Consider the following 27,531-nt stretch of genomic DNA (forward strand, 5'->3'; position numbering starts at 1 on the left):
TGGTTTAACTAGTAGACTATTCAAGTAGAACTTCAGTTGATTAATGGGGTAGAGGACAAATTTTAACTGGTGATGCTGAGAGCTTGTTTATCATTTTTGAGGCTATTTTCATTTTGGTCCATTACTGCAAAACGAAACCGCTAAAGGTGGTATTAAAAGAGAGATGACCCTGTTCTCTTTAATCTGTCTTGTCTCTTCTCTCTCTTGGTAGAGAATAACAAGTGTCATCAGCTGGTCTTGTTGACTCCTAGTCCCCTTTCCCTGAGGAAGACTTGGAAAAATAAGTGACAAAGGGTCCTCCTTTAAGTCAATGCAGGGTGTCTGCTGAGTGCTCTGGTACGTACTTATGACACTGACAAGTCTTCTTTTCAAGCAGGTGCTGCCTAGCCTGAGCCATTCTCCTTGATCTTTGCTGCCAAAAAATAAAGCAGAGTTTTATGTTCTTCCAAGTTCTCTTCCACAGATTTCTGTATGTACAAGTATTTTCCCCCTCCCCTTTCCATTTATAAGCACATATCCACTCACCCTTTTCTGTTTAACAGTTTTGCAACTGAACACACACACTCCTATGATGATCAACAGCAGCAACATCACACCAGCTCCAATGGCTATGTAAGTCAGTGGGAATGAATTGGACACAGTTGAGGCCTCATCTGTGGCAAAAAGGAGAGTTGAGATGAGAGGAGGATACACATATGAAATGGAAATAAATAATATAGGATGGAAACAAATGATACAGGGTGGTAGTCAACAAAGTTTTGCCCAGAGTAGAAATCAATGGACCCAACTTCATCAATTTCATTGGGTCTACCATGAGAAAAACTCACTGTGCTGAAAATTACCAAAGCCACATGCATCTGATGATGTATGCTTTGGCCCACGAAAACAAATGCCATTCTAAATGTATTACATCATTCAAGTGAAAAGACCTTGTGGTTTTTGCTGCAATGGGCTGCCATGGCTACCACTTCTGGAAATCCGCTCCACTTCCCAGTGGGGAGGAGTTGTGGTGGACCGCATGGCCACCCACTCCCCACCGGGGGCAGGGGATTTTGTCCCCTGTTGCCTGGGGGATCCCGGCTACGTCAGAACCCGGCCAGCCAATCCGCTGGCCGGGGAGGTGTGGCCAGAGCCGTTTAAATGGAGGAGCGAGCCATAGGACTTCTTCTTTGGCTCGCTTCCTCAATCACCCGCCCTCCCTCCCTATTTTGCAGGTTAGGCAATGACCTTGCCATGGACCTCGGTTGGTCGCCTTGGTTGTCCGAGGGGCCTGGTAGGAATTTTTCCACTTGGCAAATTGGCACTGGCCACTTGGTTTTCGCCTGCCTCGTAGCAATCGCCACAACTTTGTTAGGGTTGCGGTTAGGCATTGTTTGACCTTGTGTGGGGGAGGGGAGGTGTGGCCACCACCTGCCCCTCCATGCTTAAGGGTATTCCGTTAAAGGAATCCGGGGGTGTTGATCTAGTCTGAAGCCCGGCTGGGGGGCTAAGGCCTTGACACAACCCCAACGAGAACACCAGGGGGAGCTTGAGTTGGTTTGCATCGACAGGGCTCTCCCTACTGGTGGCTTACCCTTACTGGACTTCCTGCACAATGGGCAGGAGTCAGATACAGCCAGGTCCAATCAATGCCTGAGCCAATACCGCTCACATTCTGTAATTTCAAGAAAGTTGTGGCCAAAATTTGCCCAATAACATAAACCTAATATTTGTGTCCTTGAGTGAGTTATTTCCAACGAGGGGGCGGCTGCGGGGTCTTGACACGCAACATACCTACAAAGTAGATCATACTGAGCTTCTCTTCGCCCTGCACCATGAGGCTGCACTTCCACTCCCCTGCACTTCTGGTCTCATAACAAAATTTGCCCTCTGGAAGGTGAGTTTCACATTTGGGCGAGTCACGCCTATTATTCCAGCACAGCTGAGCCATAGAAAGATCAGGAGCAGAGACATGACAGCAGAGGCTCACATTTTCTTTGGAATCCAGTCTAGGGCAGTCAGCAGAAACTGCAGGGAAGACAAGAAAGGAACGTTCACGGGGGTCCCGTTTCCACAAAGCTCAGGAGAGAATGCCAAGCCTCCATGCTGGAGATGCTCACTGCTACAAGAGACACATTCATCTTATGATCTAAGGTTCTAGGCTGCCTGACTCACAAGAAAGGATTCCTCCCAATGGAAAGGCAAAAACACTTGGATCGACACACAGACTTGAGGTGCTACAGCTCAATCGGCTTTATTTACAGGGCCACAATGCAGAGGAAGTCAGTGTACACTGTCCATATTTTGGGCACCAGCTTATATCCTGGTTTGGCATATGGTCCTGGGTCCTTTTGCCACCCTCCAAACACACAAGCGGAGGCACTTTTAAGTGTGGAACAAAACAGTACCAAAGCAGCACTCTACTTTTTGCACTGGTTTGCAGTCAACCAGATGAGGTTGTGTTTCTGACCCTTTACCTGTGACCCCAGTTTGAGTGTCAATTACTCAGTTGGGGGGTGGGGTGGCAGGGAAGGCGGGGTCTGCAGCACAAAACAGCACCAAACCAATCAGGCAGCAAACTGTCTTGGGCTGGGCTGACCAAACCATCAAAAGACCCTCTCTACCAGTGCCGTTATTCCAATCCAAATCAAAGCACCCTTTAGTTGCTTCAGAGTTTTTGTTTGTTTTGACCTCACATCTATTTTTGCCCAAAGTTTTAAGAGTTCCCGGGAATTGTTTCTGTTTTTCAACCAGAAGTTTCACCAGGTCTAGATGGGATAGTTTTTGTAAGTGTGATATAAGCAGTGTTATGGTCCTTGTTTACACCATAACACAAAGGGATCGAGGCTTATTCTTACCTTTCATCACTACCAAGCGGGTGGTCTTACTCAATTTCCTCCGTGTAAATGCAATACTACACTTGTACTCTCCAGCATGCTCAGACTGGACCTTGTCTATCGTTTGCTGAAGTAGGGAACTGTTGAAATTGTTTAAGTCAGCCTCCACAATGGTCTTGTTATCCTTCGTCCATCTCAAAACTGGGTTTCTTAGGATGTTCTTTGGAATATCTTGGAAGTCAATGCTCAATTCACATGAAAGGACAACTGTGCTATTAACAGCTGCATACCTCGTATCTCCATCCAGTGAATTAGCAAAACCTGATTTTAAGACAGAAAAAACAGGAATAAATAATTTCCATTTTCTTCAGTAAAGAGTAGGGAGAAACTCTCTTCCCCTTACAGAATTCTAGAAAGGCCTTACTTGTGTACCTATTTCTGGGTTCCCTAAATGAAGTAGACTCTGCAAAAAAAAAAAGCTATGAAAATGAAAAGGGGGCTGCATCATCACCATCAAGTACTCAAAGATCTCTTCTCCAAAGTTTGGCAAATGCACCATTTAAAGGCAAGGGGGCCAGATGGTAACAGAAACTGGCACTGGAGTAATTAAGAAAGACTATTCAAGGGACGGACGCAGGTGGCGCTGTGGGTTAAAGCCTCAGCGCCTAGGACTTGCCGATCGAAAGGTCGGCGGTTCGAATCCCTGCGGCGGGGTGCGCTCCCGCTGCTCGGTCCCAGTGCCTGCCAACCTAGCAGTTCGAAAGCACCTCCGGGTGCAAGTAGATAAATAGGGACCGCTTACCAGCGGGAAGGTAAACGGCGTTTCCGTGTGCGGCTCTGGCTCGCCAGAGCAGCGATGTCACGCTGGCCACGTGACCCGGAAGTGTCTCCGGACAGCGCTGGCCCCTAGCCTCTTGAGTGAGATGGGCGCACAACCCCAGAGTCTGTCAAGACTGGCCCGTACAGGCAGGGGTACCTTTACCTTTACCTTATTCAAGGGACAATGAAAGTGCTGCTCAAACCCCCCCCCCCCAGTATTAATCAGTCAACAAGAAGCGCAAGGAATTTGCAGGACCAACTTTCCATTAAAGGTACAAGTTTCCTGAAAGGCCTTTAAAACTTTTTACTTGTCCACAGCGGAAAGAGAGGTTATGCAACTGAGTTTTATTGCAAAAAAAAAAAACTGTCAAAAGAGCAGAAGTGGGGTGTGCACAGAAAATGATCTGGCAACAATGTCCTCCAGATTATCCATAAAAATAAGTGACTGAACAAATGGTGGCGATTCCAGACTTTAACTCGGACGGCCTGGAAGCATCACACAGTCACTACAATATATTTTACGCTTCCGTTTATAATGTTGTACAACTTGGCAGAACTAACCATGATGCACAAGACCTCTTCAGGCTGTCCCCATCACTGTGACTTGGATGGTGACTGTCTGCAGTAGGGAAGCAGGTTTTGTTTTTTTAGGGTAGGCTACTGATGCATTTTTTAACCCTGGTTTTCTGCTCAGGTAGGCTCCCTGATGCAGATAGCCACCTTCCAACTTGTGGAAGGAAACAAATGGGATAGGGATGGGGCACGCTCCTCCCGCTTCCTCCTCCACGTAACATTAATATAACGTATTTTTCACTCTATAAGACGCACCAGACCACAAGACACACATAGTTTTGGAGGAGGAAAACAAGAAAAAAAAAATATTCTGAATCTCAGAAGCCAGAACAGCAAGAGGGATCGCTGCGCAGTGAAAGCAGCAATCCCTCTTGCTGTTCTGGCTTCTGTGATAGCTGCGCAGCCTGCATTCGCTCCGTAAGACACAAACACATTTCCCCTTACTTTTTAGGAGGGAAAAAGTGAGTCTTATAGAGCCAAAAATACGGTAGTTGTTGTTGTTGGTTCTTCTGCAAGGAAAAGAACCGACGAGGTCAGTGATTTTTCCTACCTATCACTTTGACATCATGGGTGATGCGAAGCCCACTACGAATAATGAAACATTCCCAGGTCCCTTGGTCCTCCTGAGCTTTAAGGTCCTTTATCTGCAGCCTCCGGTCTTTATTTTGTAGAGTCCATCGTGCTGTTTTATTCGTTATTTTTGACTTGTTGGGGCCAAACCACTTAACCTGGGTAGACGTGTCCAAGGAAGACAGTTCCAGTTGTGTAATGTCACCCTCCAGGAGGTATTCATCTGAAGGTCCTTTTACTATGAAGGGGGGAGAAAGCCTTATTAGGTTAATTGTTTTTACCTAGGGCTCTTCCCTGTCCTTCTCCCCCAAGGAAGTGCAGGAAGATGGGACAGGGAAAAAGGAGTTGACATTTAACTTTTCTTCTTTCTCCATATCACATCACTCACCGCTCCACAAGTTAAGATTAGTAGTTTTTCTTTCCCCATGTGCTTCACATGTATACTGTCCTTCCTTTCCATTTCTCATAGTTAAAGAGTAATCCCCTTTATCTGCATTCTTTAATGAGTATGTTGCTGATGATGATGAGGGACCTTTGAAAGAAGTGGAGTCACAGAGAGTTAAAGCTTTTCATCAGAGAGCAAAGGTTCTGCCTTCCCTCTTTTAAACGCATAATGAATGGTACAACTGGATTTTTACCTTTTAAAAGATGTCCACGCTGATATTTAATTATTTCTTCTGATTTATATTTCCAGATCACTGGAACGCTTGGGTTAACTGTATCAACTCGGCAAGGAAGGGTAACTTCTTGCCCATAAGTAGCATCTATGTAATGCTCTTCACTCACACGAATCATCACACCTGAAAGACACAAAGGCTCAAAAAACACAAAAACAAAACCACATGGAAAAACAAAAACAGGTCAACAGAATTCTCCCCTCCACCCTGAATTCTGGGGTTTCCCGGCCCAAAGCTTACAATCTGAACACCATCTTTGGACTTTATAGTACCTTCATTTTTGTATATGCTTGCATTTATGTTCTCTTTTTCTTAATATCTTTTATTTAAGTGTTTCTTTATGTCACTCAAGTGTCACTGGAAAATGCATCAATTTGGATTTAATACTGAGAATTTGATCAACCCCTAGAATAAATGGGAGTACAAAGGACTGCCACAGTAATTCTAATTTCTGCAGGAGCTCTTACGTCTAGTTTTAAACCAAAGGATTGACCAGATTTGCGGCCAGCATGAAAACTTGCTTTTGAGTGCTGAAGTCAGCGTTACAGTAGATCAACGACTGTCAACCATATGGGTCACCCCAAGTCTCTGGAACCACAACAACTACTAAATCTGTTCCTGAAAATCTCTGCTATTTTTGCCGCGCCCCCCCCCCCCATTTGTTACCAAGAGAAGGCAGCCTTCTGTGAGCAGGAGATATTGATCCCAGCAATCCAGAGCAATATAGTAAAAGGGTGTGCAGGTCTTTTTTGTAGTAACAGTGTACAGCAACAATAAGAACGCAGTATGGGCCATGGCAAGGGGGAAAATGGGTCATATGGAAATGGTTCCTATGTGGACCAACACAGCTAGCTCGCTTTGCTTTTTCAGCTTTCATTATATTTCTAGCCAAAGCAAAACATCTGTCTTGGTGACTCTGGCACTATGTGTGCCTGCTGAAGAGAACTTACCCAGGACAAAGGAAACAAGAATGCATCTCAAGATCATATCCATCGGTAGAGCTTTGCGTACTGCAGACTCGGTCTTCTGTCTAAGGGATCCTAGCAGGGAAAGGTCAGAAATCTTGTAGTAGTAGAAGAAGAAGAGTTTGGATTTGATATCCCCTAAGGAGTCTCAAAGCGGCTAACATTCTCCTTTCCCTTCCTCCCCCACAACAAACACTCTGTGAGGTGAGTGGGGCTGAGAGACTTCAGAGAAGTGTGACTGGCCCAAGGTCACCCAGCAGCTGCATGTGGAGGAGCGGGGAAGCAAACCCGGTTCACCAGATTACGAGTCCACTGCTCTTAACCACTACACCACACTGGCTCTCCTGATTGTATCAGTGAAGTCAGCAGTGGTTTCTTCCCTGAATATATCATACATAATATATAGACAGAAAATAGTCGACTGATTGATAATATGGCCTGGTGTTCAGTTAGTCATTTGGAAGCTGGTCCTCTCTATCAGGTAGTGATTATGGGTGATGTGTGGCTGCCACCGACATCTGTTCAGCAAAGTAACTAGGGTGGTGCAACTGGTGTCCCAACACCAGCTGCAAGATTGTGGTGGAGGTGCAATATTTGCTGCCGCCAACAGAATAAATTATAATTTAAATATAATTTTCATATTTATTTCATTATTGGGGGGGGGGACCCAGAATTACCCACATGTAATTAATAAAACCATTCCAAATAGTGAAACGAGACAGAGGGCCTTCTCGGTAGCGGCACCTGCCCTGTGGAACGCCCTCCCATCAGATGTCAAGGAAATAAGACATCTGAAGACAGCCCTATTTAGGGAAATTTTTAATATTTAATGTGGTATTGTTTTTAACACTCGATTGGGAGACGCCCAGAGTGGCTGGGGGAACTCAGCCAGATGGGTGGGGTATAAATTATTATTATTATTAATCCCATTTGGGTAATTTTGATTTTTGATAATGAAATAAATATGAATGGAATCTTTAAATGTATGAAATTTGTTCACGGTTCTAACGGGACCCCTTTTTTGCTCTTCATTGTTCTAAATTATCATCCCTATGCTTCACTGGACCACAGATGCAAGGAATGGTTGTGAGACTCTGTTGCCTTGCAGCCATATTTCATATTGAGGGCTATTTTGTCTTATTTTAAAAAACCAAGTGTCAGGGGTTCAGAAGGAGAGACACAGGAGGGGGAGCAAATGGAGAGTGAGGAGGAGGAGTACGAGGGGGGCGCAGGCAGTGACAGTGGCCAGAGTTATTCCACAAGCCTCTCTAGCGAATCGGAGGACTCACAGAAGGGAGCGCCGGTGGCCAGAGCAAGGGAGATTCCAAGGGAGAAACCTCAAGAGGGAGGGGCCAGCGGGGAGTCCCTGAACAGCAGCTGGAGATCAGGGCCAGCGTCTCCACCAGAGCGCAGTGGGGAGGGGGAGTCCCAGGAGTCGGGACCAGTGTCCTCACCACCAGAGGGAGGAGAGGAGTCAGGTTTGGCAACACCCACATCAGGAAGCGGGGAAACGGTCAGAAGGAAAGTCACCGGCTGGGCGCGCGCGCCAAGTTCAAATGTACAGGAGCGCGGCACAGCGGGGAGCCCGGGAAGGGAGCCAGGTCCTAAAGCCCGCCGGAGGGAGGGGCAAGACTCAGGAGGCTCCGCGTCAGAGGAGTCCAGGAAGGAGGGAACCCCAGAGGGCAGAAGGACCCAACGCAGGAAAGAGCAGCGCAAGAGGTGGAGCCGGGCTAGAATCTTAAACTGGTGTGGGTGGAGCAGTGAGTCAGAGGGGACTTAGCCGGTCTAGCGTTAAGACGTGGGCCTGCGCGCCCAGAGCTTGGAAATGGAAACTAAACTTCAATAAAGACTTTTGTATATAATATCCACTGGGCGTTGGTCCTCTGTGAGCTGGGACCTAGCGGCAGTCCTGACACCAAGATACTCAGAAAATGAACTGATCAGATTGTGTATAGTGGAACAATCTTGCTCATCCTCCCAAAACTCCTCGATAAGCTAATAGTAAATTATTACTGAGAAAATGTGGACCTGATCCAGAGGCCTTTTTGCTGCCAAAATCCAACTTAACCACTGCAATATTAAAGCGTAGCTCTAAAATCTGCTTTCGGAAGAGGACCTGGATGCCATTACTTTATCCAGTTGTTCCAATACATTCCCCACCTTAAATTCATACCATGGGAAAAAGAAATACTTAGCAGAGCTAACTTCTTTTTCTTTGCCAAGCACTTACAGCCCTGTATTTTCAGACTATGAAATCTAATTTTCTGGAAGGGAGATTTAAGAAAATCCCTAGAGATCAGCACATTTGCATATGCAGCAACCTCTGGGTAGAGGACACGACACACAATATGTTATATGGTAAACTGTATATGTAATACCTAGGCAAAAATATTTAGAGAAATCTTTAGCATTGGTGCCACATGGTGAGCTGGTTGTCTGCAATCTGTAGCAGGTGACATTGAGAGAGGAAGGCGCTCCCCTGAGCTAGAGTCATTGAATAATAAAAATGTAGAGTTGGAAGGGACCCGAGGGTCATCTAGCCCACCCCCCTGCAATACAGGAATCATTTACCCAACATGTGGCTCGAACTCACAACCCTGAGATCAAGAGTCTCATGCTCTACCCACTGAGCTATCTGACAAATAAATTAAATTCCACGAACAACCTCCTCTGCTTCATCTAAAAAAAAAGATAGAAAACTAACTTTTAACTTGCTTTTTAAATTTCTGATTTGGCACTACACTAAATTTCTGAGGTAACTGAGGTACTATTTCTGGGTTAGTGGAGTCTGTAACCTGAAGCGTACGTAAGCTGAAGCGTATGTAACCCGAGGTACCACTGTACTTGGTTACTTTAAAGCAGATACAATGGTACCTCAGGTTACAAACACTTTGGGTTACATACTCCGCTCACCCGGAAGTAGTACCTTGGGTTAAGAACTTTACCTCAGGATGAGAACAGAAATCATGAGCTCCCGTTGCTCGATCCCTGCTCCTGCCAACCTAGCAGTTCGAAAGCACGTCAAAGTGCAAGTAGATAAATAAGTACTGCTCCGGCGGGAAGGGAAACGGCGTTTCCGTGCGCTGCTCTGGTTCGCCAGAAGCGGCTTAGTCATGCTGGCCACATGACCCGGAAGCTGTACGCCGGCTCCCTCGGCCAGTAAAGCGAGATGAGCGCCGCAACCCCAGAGTCGGCCACGACTGGACCTAATGGTCAGGGGTCCCTTTACCTTTACCTTTATGTCGGTGCAGTAATAGGAAACTATGCAACCTTGAAGTCACAGAGTTCAATCATGTTGAATTGCTGAGTGTTAAGATCTCAGCAAGACAGACCACCCGAAACTTCCTTAGTTGGATAAATAACTTATCATCCTGAAAATTTAGAATAGGTCTTCCTGCCCTTCATCCTTTGTCCAGATAGTAAAATTGCCTTTGAGTCATATTCTGCTGCATGGCAGGCTGTGCCAACAGTCTCTTTGAAAGGTGAAGGTTAGCTTTTAAAAGCTTCTTTTGAATTTCCTTGAGTATAGCATTAAAGTTTGGCACATTTCCCCAGAGGAAGTATTAATCTAGCTATGCACAATTTTGAAAGTTCAATATGTGAGAAACCAGCATGGGCGAGGAATAAAACATGACTGATAGCAAGGGAGTTACGGTGTTGAGAAAGAAAGTCACATGTATTTTGTGTGTATTTTCCCCCCTATGAGGAAATGCTGCCACATAAGGAGATCTTTAGTTTAGAAAATAGGTAGAGGACATGGCAAGAGATTATGCATGGGTGCAGAAGGGGAATAGAGAAAAGTGTTTTTCCCCTCTCCCATAATACTATCACCATCTAATGAAGCTGGATGTTGGAAGTTTCTGGACAGAGAAAAGGAAGTACTTCTATATATAGCTTGTTAAACTATGGAATTCACTCTCACAAGAGTCAATAATAGCCTTCAATGTGGGCAGCTTTAAAAGAGGATTAGACAAATTCCTGGGCGATAAGACTATCAATGGCTACTAGCCACGCTGGATATGTTCTGTCCCCATTGTTGGAAGCACATTTCCAAACACAATTCAAAGGGTTGGGGCTGACCTTTAAAGCCCTAAATGGCCTCGGCCCTGTACACCTCCACCCCCATCGTTCAGCCTGGCCACTGATGTTCAGCTCCGAGGGCCTTTTGGCGGTTCCCTCACTGCAAGAAGGGAGATTACAGGGAACCACGCAGAGGACCTTCTTGGTAGTTGCACCAGTCCTGCAGAACGCCCTCCCGTCAGATGTTAAGGAGATAAAGAACTACACAACTTTTAGATGACATCCGAAGGCAGCCCTGTATAGGGAAGTTTTTAATGTTTGATTTTTTACTGTGCTTAATGTTTTTAACTTGTTGGAAGCTGTCCACAGTGGCTGGGGCAACCCAGCCAGATGAGCGTCAAACAAACAAACAAACAAAAATAGCAGTAAGCCTCTGAATACCTGTTGTTGGGAAGCACAAGCGGGAAGAGCGCTGTTGCACTCAGGTCCAGTTTGCGGGCTTCCCATCAGCATGTTGTTGACCACTGTGAGAAGATGATGTTGGACCAGATGGGCCTTTGGTATCATCCATCAGGGCTCTTGTCAAATCAAAATACAGTGGTACCTCAGGTTAAGTACTTAATTCGTTCTGCAGGTCTGTTCTTAACCTGAAACTGTTCTTAACCTGAAGGACCACTTTAGCTAATGGGGCCTCCTGCTGCTGCTGCGCCGCCTGAGCACGATTTCTGTTCTCATCCTGAAGCAAAGTTCTTAACCTGAAGCACTATTTCTGGGTTAGCGGAGTCTGTAACCTGAAGTGTCTGTAACCTGAAGCGTCTGTAACCCGAGGTACCACTGTAATGGAAAGGAGGTACAAGAGTTTATCTCAAAGCTGTCTAGTTCCCTGCATGTGAACTGGGAGCACAATCAAGGCTAATGGTACTGCTGTTTTTGCTGAAACAAACTGGAACACAGGTCAGTGGATCACAGGAGAGGCTTGTTGCAGTTTTGGCTCAGAGCCTATGCTACCTGAAGGATGTTCTCTGAGTAACACTTTAAATGCTCTGGTAGAGTGATTGGTTTTGGGTCGCATATACAATACACTGGTCACAGTCAAAGAATTTAGTGGCTCCCTCGGAACACAAGGCAGATTCATGTAAAGAAGGTGAATGCTGAGAAGCTGAGCTGTGGTCTCTGGAGGAGCTACCATGGTGAAGTGGTTGCAAGAGGTTGCATCAGGTAGATGTGACAGCAGATGCAGTAGTACTGATGCTGCACTCATAGCATATATTAACTGGGACCACAGTTGGGGAGACTGCCAGAGGTGGCCACAATATGGTGGATGGTTGTGATGAAGCCAACATTGACAGTGTAGGATGCTAAGGTGGGGTCAACAATGTCACAAAGAAAATGACAAAGGTTACTGCCAAATTGATACTGCCAAGCCTATCTAGTGGTTGAGGTAGGGGTATCCTGTCTGGATAAATCAGAAAGGTGAACTCACTAAGGAGTATCCAGTGTACATGCACGTGTGTGTGTGAATGAGAGACAGAGAAATCCCACCTGTCTGTTAATCTAAACGAATTAAGGGTTTTTTTTGTCCTGAATCCTAAGGATAGTATTTGATATAAAAGAACAAAAGGGACATATATCTTGGTGTGCCTTCCTGACAGGAGAAACATCCTGAGTTTTGTTGTTGTTGTTTAGTCATTTAGTCGTGTCTGACTCTTCGTGACCCCCTGGACCAGAGCACACCAGGCACTCCTGTCTTCCGCTGCCTCCCGCAGTTTGGCCAAACTCATGCTGGTAGCTTCGAGAACACTATCCAACCATCTTGTCCTCTGTCGTCCCCTTCTCCTTGTGCCCTCCATCTTTCCCAACATCAGGGTCTTTTCCAGAGAGTCTTCTCTTCTCCTGAGGTGGCCAAAGTCTTGGAGCCTCAGCTTCAGGATCTGTCCTTCCAGTGAGCACTCAGGGCTGATTTCCTTCAGAATGGAGAGGTTTGATCTTCTGGCAGTCCATGGGACTCTCCAGAGTCTCCTCCAACTTCTCCTGAGTTTTAGGAGAAGTCAAGCCTACCATCGCAAGTTATCTCCCTCCAACACGGAACCCAGAATCTATCCAGCATAGTAATTTGTAAGGTTGCAAATGAACACTAAATGAAAGGCATATGAAACCAAGATAAAAAAAAAACCTCTGGAGCCCAGCATCAAGGTCATCAACCTTGACTAAGCAGTGCTGTTAGTGAAGGGTCCAAGAAAGGAACTGGGATTAATAGTACCACTGGGTGGAGTAGAGGAACAGTCCTTTGCATGCCTTTCCCCAGAGCTTAGGCTCCGCTGAGACCCATGCAGAATGCCTGTGTGTGTGCTGGGATCTTATACTTTTAAAGTTATTTAGAAGCTCACTTGGTGGCTAGTTTGGCACATATAGTTGGTGGCACTGAACCTTGAGAAGCCACACGGGCACTGAGGTTTAAATCCAAGGTGGTCTTGGGCACTGATGAAACTGAAGCTGGTCTCTCAGTGGAATGACAGGAGAGGCTGTATAGCTTCTTCAGAGCCTGTTTCATACAAAGCGTGTTCTCCCTAAAATGAGAGCACGTGTTGTGGTGGGGGCCGCCAGGCCAACCCTCTGTTGCCAGGCAGTTTAATGGTTATTGCCTGAAGCAACGATTGGCTGACCGGGTTGCTGGGGCAAATTGCATGTTTCAAATTGGGTGGGTGGGACCAAAGGCTATAAATATTGGGGGCACACTGCTTTTGCTTTCTCTTTCGCAGAGTGTTTCGGATCACCCGCCTGCCCGCCCTGTGATCCGGTTGACGTTGCTGTGCCTGTCATGGGGTTGTCTGCCATTGGGGCAGGGGCCTAGTAGGAATTTTATCCATTTGGCTGATTGGCTGATGCCACTTGTTTTTTGCCTACTACTTAGCAATTCGTCACAACTTGTAAGGTTGCGGTTAGGCATTGGTTATAAAAAACTGGTGGTGGAGGGGTCAGGATAGGCTGGGCCTGCCCCTCCAATGGTGCTGGAAGGGAATTCCGTTAAAGGAATCCTGGGGCTTGCCACAATTTCGTCCAATCCCTGAAATGGGACCAGGGCCGGCAAGCCTTGGGGAGCTGGTTGGGTGAGCGGTGAGGGACTGACGCTCAGCTCAACTGATCCCCAACATTGTTTTCCCTTCACTGGCTTCCGAGGGAGTTTGGAAAGTCAGTTCTGTCCCAGGCGGGAGGACAGATAGTCATAACCAATGCCTAAGCAACCACTCACAGACTATGTATTTTAATAAAGTTGTGGCCAAAATAGTGCCAAAAACCTTAAACTAAAATTATGTGTGATTTGTGAATTATTTGAGGGGTGGCTTGGGAACCTCCACACGCAACAACACCTGGAGAGGAGAAGAGCAATTTCCACGGGGTTGCTTGGTATACCACTGACAGCAGGGACAAGGCTCTATGCTGTGTTCCTCCTTCCTAAGCAGAGAAGGCAAAGCATGACCTATAAAGCCGCAGGTATGCAACCTGCTTTTGATTTTGTGGAGAAATACAATACAGGACTCTTCACCGCTCCTTTGTGTGTGCAAGGGTTACATAAACAAGGTCTTTTGTCATGTGTTTGTGTGCTCATGCACAACCCTTCCTCTGTTTGTCTCAGCCCGCCCCCATGGCCTTGTGGTTTTCTTCTTGCTCTGCTCTTGTTTGCGGCTGAGGTTTTTGTTCAGGAACCTGCTGAGAAATGATAAGAGGCTCTGCTTGCAGGGCTCTTTCTGTTTCTTCCACACCACCCTCCAGAACGAAAACAAAATATTTGCCATTTCCAGCCTGCAACATTAATCTGAAGCCTGGAGCCCAGTAGACCTTACGGCCAAAATAAGATGAGGCTTGGGAAATCCTTGGTCATATCTCCTGATATTTTCATTTCCACCTAGAGGCAACTGCCAGGGACTTCAACAGTGTAGGGAACTAAGCAAGGCACACAGGTGACGTGTGTGCCTGTTTCATCTGCTGCCCAGGTGTTACCAGCTGGTGGACAACTGCGAGGCTCCTGATCCCCTTCTTAGCATTCATTATCTTGAAACCAGACTTGGGTGAGGCATCCCTTCAGCTAGATCAGTCTTCAGAAACCTGGCTTAGGACAACAACTCCCATCAGCCTCAGCCAACATAGCTGGGGGGGGGGGCAACAGGGTGAGGAAGGCTGATTTAAATAATCATCAATCATTTGCTACATTGGCTCCCAGTACGTTTCTGAGCACAATTCAAAGTGTTGGTGCTGACCTTGAAAGCCCTAAATGGCTTTGGCCCAGTATACTTGAAGGAACGTCTCCACCCCCATCGTTCTGCCCGGACACTGAGGTCCAGCGCTGAGGGCCTTCTGGCAGTTCCCTCCCTGCGAGAAGCAAAGCTACAGGGAACCAGGCAGAGGGCCTTTTCGGTAGTGGCGCCCGCCCTGTGGAACGCCCTCCCATCAGGCGTCAAGGAAAGAAACAACTACCTGACATTTAGAAGACATCTGAAGGCAGCCCTGTTCAGGGAAGTTTTTAATGTGTGACATTTTAATGTATTCTTAATCTTTGTGGGAAGCCGCCCAGAGTAGCTGGGGAAACCCAGCCAGATGGGCAGGGTACAAATAATAAATTATTATTATTATATTATATTATTATTATTTGCCTGCAATAATCCAGCTCTTTAGATTTTATAAGCCATCCATGCAGTGTTTTTTCTTTTACTGAAGTCTTTGGATTTGACCTTATTGATGACTAGATTATTATTATGAGCATGCATATAAATAAATATATATAATATAAAGTTGGGTGAACGATATAAATAAGCATATGCAAATTTTATAAAAGTCTGTGTTCTCCGTTGCCTTCTTTTTTGGTGATGCGTTTCCCATTTTCTTTACTTTTTTGGTGATGCAAAAGTAGCCACCCTCTTGAAAAGATTATTAAGGAATGAGACCAAGCACATACCATGCATATAGACACACTTTAAGCACTGGCAGGGGGAGGAATTATATATTATTTGGAGTCTGAGTTTAAAACCACATTGTGGAACATTTTGTTCAGTGTTTTATTTAATTTTTTTTAAAAAAGTATTTAGTTAGTCACCTGAGGCAGAAGGGGCTCATCAACCTGGGAAGGTAGCCCATCTAGGAAAAGGAAAACTCTGACCTGAATCATCCACTGCCTTGTGGGATATCTTTGGTAGAGTAAACCCTACACAAATCCAGAGAGGAGTCCCTATATATATATGGACACGGGTGGCACTGTGGGTTAAACCACAGAGCCTAGGACTTGCCGATCAGAAGGTTGGCGGTTCGAATCCCCGCGACTGGGTGAGCTCCCGTTTCTCGGTTCCTGCTCCTGCTAACCCAGCAGTTCGAAAGCACGTCAAAGTGCAAGTGGATAAATAGGTACCACTCTGGCGGGAAGGTAAATGGCATTTCCACACGCTGCTCTGGTTCGCCAGAAGCAGCTTAGTCATGCTGGCCACATGACCCGGAAGCTGTACGCCGGCTCCCTTGGCCAGTAAAGTGAGATAAGCGCCGCAACCCCAGGGTCGGCTATGACTGGACCTAATGGTCAGGGGTCCCTTTACATATATATATATATATATATATATATATATATATATATATTTGCTTTCGTAGATTTTCACGGGTACAGGAATGCAGGTTTTGGTGTCCTCGGGTGTCTTCCCGTGTAAAAGTTGGGGTGTCTAGGCGACGTTTCGACGAGGTCTCACTCGTCATCTTCAGGCTGGTGCTTTCGGCTTCTTGTTACTGGAACAGAGCGGGATCTCAATGTTTGAGTTCCTATAAATACTGTAGAGGGGGTGTGGTGTCTAGCCTCCAATGTTCTGGGCAGAGAGGAAGTTCCCAGGCTAGTGTGCCTTTTCTTCTTTTGTTCCTTAATTACTTGAGAGATACCTTGAGTGATTTCTTGAGTGATATCCTGAGTACCACTTAGGTGGGTCATTAGGTGTGGATTAGTTGCTAAAGTCTTTGTGTCTTGACCTCTTGAACTTTGTGAAGAGTTTTCCTGAGAAGATGGCTGTATTGCACTTAGTTGTGCTTTGGCTTGGCTTCGTGTATAGGGGCGAGCTGTGGTTTTGTGGCTTGTGTCAGCCAGATCTGTGTAGGGATTGCAGGGGGGTGCAGCATCTGGAGGTGCCACCATGGATTGGCTACTGGATGGTGTCAGTAATTCATCTGTGGAGAGGGTCTGGGTTTGGGTCTGGTGTGGTTGATTGGTGTTGGCGTTCTGTGTGCCTCTGGATCTGGTGTCAGTTTTTGTGGGGAGGGCTAATTTCCAGATGTCTGGCAAGCGGGATGTGTCGTCACGCTTGTTCATGTTGTGAGGGTGTTTCTCTATCTCGATGGCTTCCATGATTATTCTCTTGTGGTGATGTTCCGTGTTAAAGAGCAATTTGGAATCTGCAAAATTAATTTCGAATCTGCAAAATTAAAATAAAAGCCTCTCCTATCAGTGAAGAAATCCAGCTAAGAATCATCCCCAGAGAAAAATCATCCAGATGCCCCAAACTCTACGGCCTCCCCAAGATACACAAAGAAGGAACACCACTCAGACCAATAGTCAGCTCCATAGGCTCACCTCTACAAAATCTCGCTAAATTTCTCGCCAAGCAACTTCAGCCCTATGCAGAATCCATCTCTTCACACGTACCAAACTCCTTCCAGTTCATAGAAACAATAAAGAAGCAAAACCTACATCCTAATGACCTACTTGTGAGCTTCGATGTTGTATCTCTCTTCACACAAGTGCCCATTAATGAAGCCTTGACAGCTATTCAAAACAAATACAATCCCCCCGAATACATCTTGGACCTGACCAACCACTGCCTAACCAACACGTACTTCATCCACAATGGACAAAGATACAAACAGATAGAAGGAGCACCTATGGGATCACCCCTCTCACCGGTCATCGCAAACCTGTACATGGAACACTTTGAAACCAATGCTTTAGACAAGTCAGAACACAAACCCAAACTTTGGCTCAGATATGTTGACGACACCTTTGTAATTTGGCCACACGGGAAGGAAAAACTGGATAGCTTCCTCACACATCTCAACAACTTACACCCCAAAATACAATTCACTATGGAAATAGAAGCCAACAACCAACTTCCCTTCCTTGACGTCCTAATCTACAAAAAACCTGATGGCTCCCTAGGACACACTATCTACCAGAAAAAAACACACACCAACCGCTACTTACATGCACAATCACACCACCACCCTGCACAAATAAACTCCGTAGCCAAGACTCTCATCTCCAGAACCAAACGCCTGGCTGACAAAGACCACTTGACAACTGAGTTACAGAATCTCTCAAATGTGTTAATTGCCAATGGATACCAGCAAAACAGGATTACGAAGCTAATCCAAAAGGAAACACCCCCCAAAAACCAAGACACAGAAGAAAACAATGGCATGGCCCTCCTTCCTTATATCAAGGGCACTACAGATAAAATTAGCAAAATCCTCCATAAACACAATATCAAAACAGCCTTTTGCACCAACCAAAAAATAGCCAATATCCTCAGAAACCCCAAGGATAAAATCCAGTTGGAAAACCAAGGGATCTATGAAATACCCTGCAAAGTCTGCCCAGCCACGTACATTGGACAAACAAACAGACGAATAAATGCACGTATCGCAGAACACAAGAATGCCGTCAAAAAAGAAGAAAAAACTTCCTCTCTTTTCCAACACATGAAAGAAACAGGACACGAAATTAATTTTGCAGATTCCAAATTGCTCTTTAACACGGAACATCACCACAAGAGAATAATCATGGAAGCCATCGAGATAGAGAAACACCCTCACAACATGAACAAGCGTGACGACACATCCCGCTTGCCAGACATCTGGAAATTAGCCCTCCCCACAAAAACTGACACCAGATCCAGAGGCACACAGAACGCCAACACCAATCAACCACACCAGACCCAAACCCAGACCCTCTCCACAGATGAATTACTGACACCATCCAGTAGCCAATCCATGGTGGCACCTCCGGATGCTGCACCCCCCTGCAATCCCTACACAGATCTGGCTGACACAAGCCACAAAACCACAGCTCGCCCCTATACACGAAGCCAAGCCAAAGCACAACTAAATGCAATACAGCCATCTTCTCAGGAAAACTCTTCACAAAGTTCAAGAGGTCAAGACACAAAGACTTTAGCAACTAATCCACACCTAATGACCCACCTAAGTGGTACTCAGGATATCACTCAAGAAATCACTCAAGGTATCTCTCAAGTAATTAAGGAACAAAAGAAGAAAAGGCACACTAGCCTGGGAACTTCCTCTCTGCCCAGAACATTGGAGGCTAGACACCACACCCCCTCTACAGTATTTATAGGAACTCAAACATTGAGATCCCGCTCTGTTCCAGTAACAAGAAGCCGAAAGCACCAGCCTGAAGATGACGAGTGAGACCTCGTCGAAACGTCGCCTAGACACCCCAACTTTTACACGGGAAGACACCCGAGGACACCAAAACCTGCATATATATATATATATATATATATATATATATATATATATAATGTTCATAACTGCATATATAAACCACATGTCTCAAACCTCACAGAAAAAGTCCTGAAACCATTTTGTCCTTCCCTCCTTCCCAATTGACCTCAAATATTTCTCTTCAAGGTTAAAAGAAAATGGAAAGGCCTCCCCATTGTCTTCTCCTTCACAAATCCTGTCTTAAGGGTATGTCTGTGTATGAATAGGGTGAGCCTGTGACCTGGCTCAAGAACTAAGTATTTGTCATTACAAAAGACTGGCCAGGCTCCCCAGAGTATCCAATCAAGTGACCATTAACAGGTTACCTGCCAGACAGGAGATATACAACACACTCAGATTTCTGTTGTAGACCACCTTTTCTGTGATGTAGGTATGATGTTCGTGGGGGGGTCTTGGGTTACACCCCTTCTGTGATGTATGTATGATGTATGGAGGGGTGGTCTTGAGCTCCAGGGCAGGGAATTTAAAATGTCTATATAAGGGGGGGCACACCTTTGTTCTGGGTCCTCCTCCTTTCCTGCGGGTGAGGGGAGCACCCTGTTGCAACAGTTCAATAAAGATCAGGCTTACTAGCTTCTTTGCTTCTCAATATTCTCTGGTTGGCCTCTGTTCTTTTCTCTGACCGATGGAGAACCTACAAAGGACTCTATAAGGGCTCTTGTGTTCCCCATAGAGGAATAAGGGCAGATTTTTGTTTATTACACAAGTCAGCTGAGCAGCCCAGGACCCTCAGCAGTGCATGCCATTGTCTTCGAGACAGACAGATGCCAACAACAGTCACCAAAGCAAACAAAACCAATTCTGGCCACCATGTGTACTCTGTTTCTATTCCACATCAACCCATTCCACATTAAAATTCACATGCGACAGAAACAAGGAGGAAAGAGGTTCAGAAAAAGGTGTTGTCTTGTGGGAATGTCTCATACTGATAATATGGCAAGACCTTAAGCATCCCTATATTTCTCTTTCCCTTTGTGCTCTGTCCACCATAATTGGACTGCAAGAAGATCAAACCTCTCCTTTCTGAAGGAAACCACCCCTGAGTGCTCACTGGAAGGACAGATCCTGAAGCTGAGGCTCCAAGACTTGGGCCACCTCATGAGAAGAGAAGACTTGCTGGAAAAGACCCTGATGCTGGGAAAGATGGAGGGCGCAAGGAGAAGGGGATGACAGAGGACGAGATGGTGGGACAGTGTTCTCGAAGAGACCAGCTTGAGTTTGACCAAACTGCGGGAGGCAGTGAAAGACAGGAGTGCCTGGCGTGCTCTGGTCCAGGGGGTCACGAAGAGTCGGACACGACTAAACGACTAAACAACAACAACAAAGTTGCCTTCTCCAGCCAGATGTTTCAAAGGACAACTCCCATCATAAGCCTCAGCCAGCATGTGCTGATGGGAATTGTAGTTCAAAATATCTGTAGGGTTCTAGGTTGAAGAAGGCAGCTTTAAAGGCTACAGTTTCTATTATATATCTATTGCATTTTATAAATGTTGCAAGCTGCTTTTGGACTGCAGCCAAAATGTGGGATGTAATTAAATAAATACCTGCCCCCCCCCCAAAAAAAAATCACTGGAAAAATAAGTCATCCAAGAACTGTGGGGAAATCTGTTAATGCCAATAAAACCCACATCGTTATCTGACTGTTAAACAGATTGTGAGTGTGTTAAGGTACTGATGACTTTACGAAGTCAACAGAAATGAAAAAAATAATAATGAAAAATTACAGTGATAATGAAACTTGTTGCTGATGTCCTATACATTTCCATAAGATAAAGATCTTGATTTTTAATATGCAAGTTTCCATTGTAATTTGAATGCTGAAGCAATCAAGTTTTTCTCTTTGACATCTTCCTAACCTTTACATATTTACTGACATTAGCTCTCCAAGTCTTTGCTACCCAAAGCAATACTACGGCCAGAAATGTGATTGTAAACTAAGCCCACACTCCTATGAATACTTACTTGGGATTGGGAGTACATCCCATTGAACGAAATGGGACTTTCTTCTGAGTAAACTGCTAGCACCTTAAAGACTAATAAATGTATTATGGCAAAGATTTTCACATCTCCTCCAATGTTTCTCAGATTAAAATAGGGACATCCTAGTTCATCCCCTCCAACATTTTCACTGATGAAACTAGTGACGGCTTCTGCCATTCCCGGACTCCTCCTGGAAAATCAGGACATTTGGAGGGTACTGTTAAGTTGTGGGTGAACATATCAGACGACACAGCGATTCTTCAAACTGCTCTTGTTTATTCACAGGCCAGAACAGAACTGAACTGAAGGGTTCAGCCAGCCTGCTTCTATAGAGCTCCAGTACAACGTAACTGTAACAACTTTCTATAACTATCCAATCACTGAATGTCACTTTCGATCCCTTATTTGCATACGTGGACCTGAACTATCTACAGTATCCCCCTGCTGGCCGAGGGTCAAAACTTCAGTACATAACAGGTACTTTCATTGACTCAAGTCTATTTCATCAAATACATGATTGTGAAGAAACAGCCAGGACAGCTGCCCTGCAGCATCTGCCACCTGAGGCCATTGACTCCCTCTGCCTAATGAAAGAACCGGTGCAGCCTAAAAGCTAGAGAGCGGTAACATTTTTGATCTTCATATAACTCCCACACCCATCCAAATAGCCTGCAGACGTCAAGCCACAGGAAAATCCTTCCAATGTATTTCTTATCCATAAAAAAACTGCTGTGGCGCTAGCAATTTTTTATTTTAAAAATGTGGCCCGCGGAAAAAAGCTTGAGAACCACTACTCTACACATTCACTCAGAAGTAAGTTTCACTGATCTCAGTGGGATGCAATCCCGCTTTCGGATGACCTGTTTATTCAACATTCGTTCTGAATTGTTTCCACAGAGTTTGTAGCTAAATATACTACTCTTGCCCCCAGCAGGAGGGTGGCAAGGCCAGAGCGGTACATGCGGGTATGCAATGGAGATACCAAGATGCATCTCTTGGCTGCCATCACATGAGGCCTTTCTCCATTTAATTAGTTTTTTCTCATGCTGCACTGCATGAGATTGAAAAGCACAGGCAGATGCCCCACGGTAGGCCATTTGTTATTACAAAGCCATTTAACGGATCTCTTTGCATGAAAAGGTTTCGTTTCTCCTTTAATGCTGGTGTGTGGTGGCCAGTTCCCTGATTAACCACCCGCCTGCATCACAGCAGCCGAAGGACCTAGGCTAGCAGACACATATGCCTCTTCGCATTATGATGGCCGAGAAACCCGAAGACAGTGAATACATTTCTGTCATGCTGAGAGAAAGCAGTGTTTGCACTCACACATCTTACTCACTGAGAAAAAGCCTGAGGCTGGGAATCCTGTTTCTCATAAACCAGAGAGTCCTATAAAAGTTTTTATGTTCCTCTGGAGTGTTGGAGAAGCCTACAGTGCTTAGTTCTATGTGTGGTAAAAAATTGAGCCATGAAGGACTGGAGCAGAAATGGAAACGCTTTATTTCTTCGCCCTCAATTTTCTCTTGACCCTGTTTGGGGCCAGAGATTGAAACATGGTGGGAAATTTGAAGAAAACAAAACTTAAAAAAAAAAAATCAGGATGATGAGTAAAGTTACATTTATTGCATTTATAAGGATTTCATTACTAGCTTTTTCTCGAGAAATTTGAGCTCCTGCTTGTTTCTTTTCTTTCTTTCTTTTTATATTCATACAGTCTTGAAGTCTGATATTAGCACTATCCAATTTATGCACCCACTTGCCACAGTGCTAGCTGCTTATTTTCTGAATTTTTGCCCCTTTCCCCATGTGCAGATTTTATTACGGCATTAGCTTTCATGAATTACATCCCACTTCATCCAATGCATGGTAGGTCCAGTACAGTGCAAACCTCTGCATGCCTACTCAGAAGTAAGCCCTATTGAGGTAGGTGCGTTTAGGACTGCTGTGAGGCAGAGCAATCCTAATGTGAGGATGGGACTGGAGACAAGAAGTAGGGGATTCATTGCTGCATTTGCATCTCTGCTGGCCAGGCTGCTTCACTGGAGAATCCCCCACCTCCCCACCCCTCTGCTGGCAGCTTGGGAAATCTGAGGAGCTTTAAAGTGGACCCAGCAGATGCAAAGCATCCAGCACTGGCATCCTGTTTGGGGGCAATACCCTGTTTGAGAGCTATTAGTTACTGCTCTTGAGAGAAATGCAGTAATAGCTTCCTATTTACCAGAGGCTATTTAAGAGGAAACTATTCACCATCCCATCACCTCCTGGCAAACAGAAGGGGAAGAAATGGAGGCAGTGAGAGATTTTACTTTCATGGGCTCCATGATCACTGCAGATGGTGACAGCAGCCACGAAATTAAAAGACGCCTGCTTCTTGGGAGAAAAGCAATGACAAACCTAACAGCATCTTAAAAAGCAGAGACATCACCTTGTCGACAAAGGTCTGTACAGTTAAAGCTATGGTTTTCCCAGTAGTGATGTATGGAAGTGAGAGCTGGACCATCAAGAAGGCTGATCACCGAAGAATGGATGCTTTTGAATTCTGGTGCTGGAGGAGACTCTGGAGAGTCCCATGGACTGCAAGAAGATCAAACCTCTCCATTCTGAAGGAAATCAGCCCCGAGTGCTCATTGGAAGGACAGATCATGAAGCTGAGACTCCAAGACTTTGGGCCCCCCATGAGAAGAGAAGACTCCCTGGAAAAGACCCTGACATTGGGAAAGATGGAGGGCCCAAGGAGAAGGGGACGACAGAGGATGAGATGGTTGGACAGTGTTCTCGAAGCTACCAGCATGAGTTTGACCAAACTGCGGGAGGCAGTGGAAGACAGGAGTGCCTGGCGTGCTCTGGTCCAGGGGGTCATGAAGAGGCGGACACGACTAAACGACTAAACAACAACATGCACCATCCTAGCCTTTCAATATGTGTGTGTGTGTGTGTGTGTTTAGGAATTCAGCCTGCTAGTTTGTCACGTTGTCCATACAAAAACCAAATAGGCACAGCATAATTAAATGCAAATCCGTAACCGAATTATTAAAAGTCAGGTGTGCATAAAGCAATCTTATCACATGAATGTTCCGTATAAATTGCCTTCCTGCTGCTAATAATAAAAGAGACTGCTTTTCACATGAGCAGCCTAGCTTTACTTGCCAGTTAAAAACCAGAAACTTTTTGCAGATTGGATTAGGGGTCAAAAGGAACTAAGAGGGGAAGAAAATCCCAGAGTCTAATCGCTTTATGAATAGAGCAATCAGACAGAGAATGAGGAACAACATCTACTAACTGAGTTCTTCTAAATACAATGTCTCTGAGCATACAGAATATTCTTGTAATGGTCAAGGGCATTTGCTAAAATCTCCAGAGTAAAAGCATGTCTTTTGATAAAACATTGATATGGCAAAGTCCATCTCCAATTTGATTTATGTACAGCACAGAGTTATGCTATGTGCTTTAGAATCAATATACTCATCTACAAGTAAACATAATGTCCCAATGCATTTTTTATTTTGCCTTAGGTTTTTCCTTTTCTTTCGTCTTGTCTCTTCCTTTGCACTGCATTTCTGTTTTATTATACTGTTATACCAGCCAACATTTTTCTGATTAAAATAGGGACGCTCCGTTCAGTGGCATAGCGTGGGGGGTGCAGGGGGGCCGGCCGCACCGGGCGCAACATCTGGGGGTTAGGGGTTGGGGGCACAAATCCATGGGTTAGGGGGTGCAAATTACTTGCCTTGCCCCGGGTGCTGACAACCCACGCTACGCCACTGGCTCCGTTCCATAATGATAATTGTACTATGTATAACCCACACATATTACTGGGTTGCCCCAGCCACTTTGGGCAGCTTCCAACATATATAAAAACATAATAAAACCTTTAAGAAAAACCCTTCCCTATACAGGATTGCCTTCAGACTGCTCAGGGGTCGGATAACTCTACACCCTCCAACATTTCTCCTATTAAAATAGGGACATCCTAAGGAAAAGCGGGACATTCTGGGATCAAATCAGGAACTGGAACAGCTTCTCTAAATCAGGGATGTCCCTGGCAAATAGGGATACTTGGAGGGTCTGTGCTGTTAACCCCTTGCTTCCACTTTAGCGGCTCAACTAGCAGGAGATAACTGAAGTATCTGTAAAGCAAAATCCATCTGGACTTAGAAAGGGCTCTTTGAGTGGTGCAGTATAAAAGCATTTTCAAACATGCTGTCATATGTCCCTGACAGCCTCTGGCTCGGATCAAGCGGGGGCGAGAGGGAATATGTGCCCTAGGCAGCAGGTCGGAAGAAGTGGCAAAATAGCATCCTATGTGGGAGAGGGGCGGCAGTAGCAGTGCAGACCTTTGTCCCCCTATGTAAAAATGTGTAGATTTGGCACTCGTCAGCATGTTGCGCTCTTTTTTGTGCATACATGAATGATGAAAGAGGTTTCCAATAAACCAGAATCCAGATTTAAATTTGATTAAGGTGTATGTGAAAATGATAGTTTTTTAACCATTTAACACATGGTTTATCTTGCTTGCTTCTGGCGTTAGCTGTAGTATGAGGCAAGGTGAAGCAGCCATTTCTGATATCTTTAAAAGCAGATGAGTCGGAGACTGAAACAATTGATCTACAAGGCAAAATCCACCAAGACAGTCTTATCCCTGATTCATAGTGAGGATAAGTCATGGATGGAAATGGAACTCCTCTACCTATTCTATAGGGAACTCCCATTCTCCCTGAAGAATCTAAAAGTGTCACAAATTTCCAATCTTTAGTTGTGGCTAGGGCAAACCAGTCAGATGGGCAGCATATAAATAAAATTATTATAAAATTATTAATATTATGCAAAAGGCCCACTGAAATTAACATGCCCTTGCACATTCTCCCCTCATTTCAATGAAGCATGCAAAGGAGAACATCTTCATGTTTGTCCTCCATATTAAATTGTGTGTTCTATAAAGGTGCAATCTGGATTTTCTGCTTGAGGCACCAACATGTCCTGGATGGATCCTGTGTTCTGGTTAGGGCTGTAGAATTTCAGGTTATTCTCTCACTAGCTGCAAAATATGGTTGGAATCCCTACTGGGAGAAACCTTTGCTTAAAATTGAAGAGAATGCGAGTGTGCGAAAGCAGGAAATTCTGTCTTGGCTGATGATGATTAAAGCAATTTTCAAGGCAAGAGGAAACAAATGCCTTGAGAAATTTTAGTCAAACATTTCAGGGACTACGGCGCGTTGAGGGGGATTGCATAAAGGCACACACAAAAAGATGATTAGGTGAAATGAAGAATAAAATAGGGAGCAGCTCAGGAAAAGCAAAGCTAGGAAAACGCTGCACAGATTACAAATTACACAGCAGAAGCCAGAGCAAGGATGCAGACAGACACACAGTGGCTCTATTCGTAAAAATATTCATTGAACGGGTAGAGAGATGGGGAATCAAGAACGCACCTGATGTCCCTGTTCCCAAACTCTGAGTGTTCACTCAGGGGTACAAATAAAGTTGGTGCATGGGCTCTGTAGCCACAATCAGTAACTCTGCTTTTTGCAAAGCCCTGCCAATTGCACCAAGATGAATGCTTGGAGTGCCTTTGATACTGTTCACAGAGTATGCAAAAAGAACTAAGAAATGCAAACAGGTTATGTGTTTATAAAGAGAACCTTCAGTAAAAAGGTGGACATGAAACCCCTCAAAGAAGAAAAGCAAAAGGTTAGAGACCTCGTTGACAAGCTAATGCTAATGTGTGTGTGACATTTGTATCGCTGGAGAGAAAATGGTGTAGCGCATGAGTAGGCAAACTAAGACCCGGGGGCCGAATCCATACCAATCGCCTTCTAAATCTGGCCCGCAGAGTGTTTTTACATGAGTAAAATGTGTCCTTTTATTTAAAATGCATCTCTGGGTTATTTATGGGGCATAGGAATTCATTCATCCCCCCCCCAAATATATATATATACTCCGGCCCCCCCCACAAGGTCTGAGGGACAGTGGACCAGCCCCCTGTTGAAGAAGTTTGCTGACCACTGGTGTATTGTCTAAAATGCAGAAGACAACTTATCTTCTATAAGCAAGAGGGAGAATGTACTCTTTTTTTAACCTCCCTAGGAAATAAACTTGCATAGGGGCGAGCCAGGGATGGGGTGAATGTGTCAGATTATCAGAAATATCCTGCTACCACTGACTTATTATAGGACTGGTTTATAAAACAGGGAAATTGTGTCCTTACCTCTTTCTTTCTTTCTTTCTTTCTTTCTTTCTTTCTTTCTTTCTTTCTTTCTTTCTCTGTATTTCTCTTCTGTTCTTTCTCTCTGAAAGATGAGTTCCTCGCCAGGTGTTAACGCAATGAAGAGCTGAAGGAAGAATGGGGGGAAACCCTCCCTCTTACTCTCAAAATACTGAAAAAAGCCAGTAAAGTTCAGAAAGCCACTCAGCATTTCTGGTTTCTCCATCCCCTCCCTTCCCCTTGCACCGGAAAACAACAAAAGGGGGGGGGGGAACCCAGCTGGTTCTGGGCTGGACTCAGAGACTTTCAAGAAACCTCCAATTGGGGTCATTTGGGGCACTCTGTGGAAATCGAGTTGCTTTTGG

The 27,531-nt window shown here is 45.1% G+C and overlaps 1 protein-coding gene across 1 annotated transcript; it reads right to left on the minus strand.

Annotated features, from left to right (window-relative positions):
* Positions 1-292: 292 nt before the first annotated feature.
* LOC310834794 (T-cell surface glycoprotein CD4-like) lies at positions 293-27,415 on the minus strand. The gene is made up of 9 exons (XM_083719143.1): positions 27,170-27,415; positions 6,406-6,495; positions 5,417-5,578; positions 5,167-5,310; positions 4,759-5,016; positions 2,838-3,137; positions 1,774-2,007; positions 526-653; positions 293-412 (listed from the first exon to the last, which is right to left on the minus strand). The coding sequence occupies exons 1-9, from the start codon at positions 27,390-27,392 to the stop codon at positions 308-310; spliced, it is 1,644 nt and encodes a 547-aa protein (XP_083575269.1). The 5' UTR covers positions 27,393-27,415; the 3' UTR covers positions 293-307.
* Positions 27,416-27,531: the final 116 nt, after the last annotated feature.

This window comes from Podarcis gaigeae (genome assembly GCF_964106915.1).
Source record: "Podarcis gaigeae genome assembly, chromosome: 17".
Taxonomy (NCBI): Eukaryota; Metazoa; Chordata; class Lepidosauria; order Squamata; family Lacertidae; genus Podarcis; species Podarcis gaigeae.

Excerpts from the sequence above, each read along its gene's own strand:
- LOC310834794 (XM_083719143.1), bottom strand. The coding sequence starts at position 27,392 with ATGGAGAAACCAGAAATGCTGAGTGGCTTTCTGAACTTTACTGGCTTT. Across the intron at positions 6,496-27,169 it reads AGAAAGAAAGAAAGAAAGAG|GATCCCTTAGACAGAAGACC; the intron begins GTAAGGACACAA and ends TTTCCCTGCTAG. Across the intron at positions 5,579-6,405 it reads TCTTGTTTCCTTTGTCCTGG|GTGTGATGATTCGTGTGAGT; the intron begins GTAAGTTCTCTT and ends TGTGTCTTTCAG.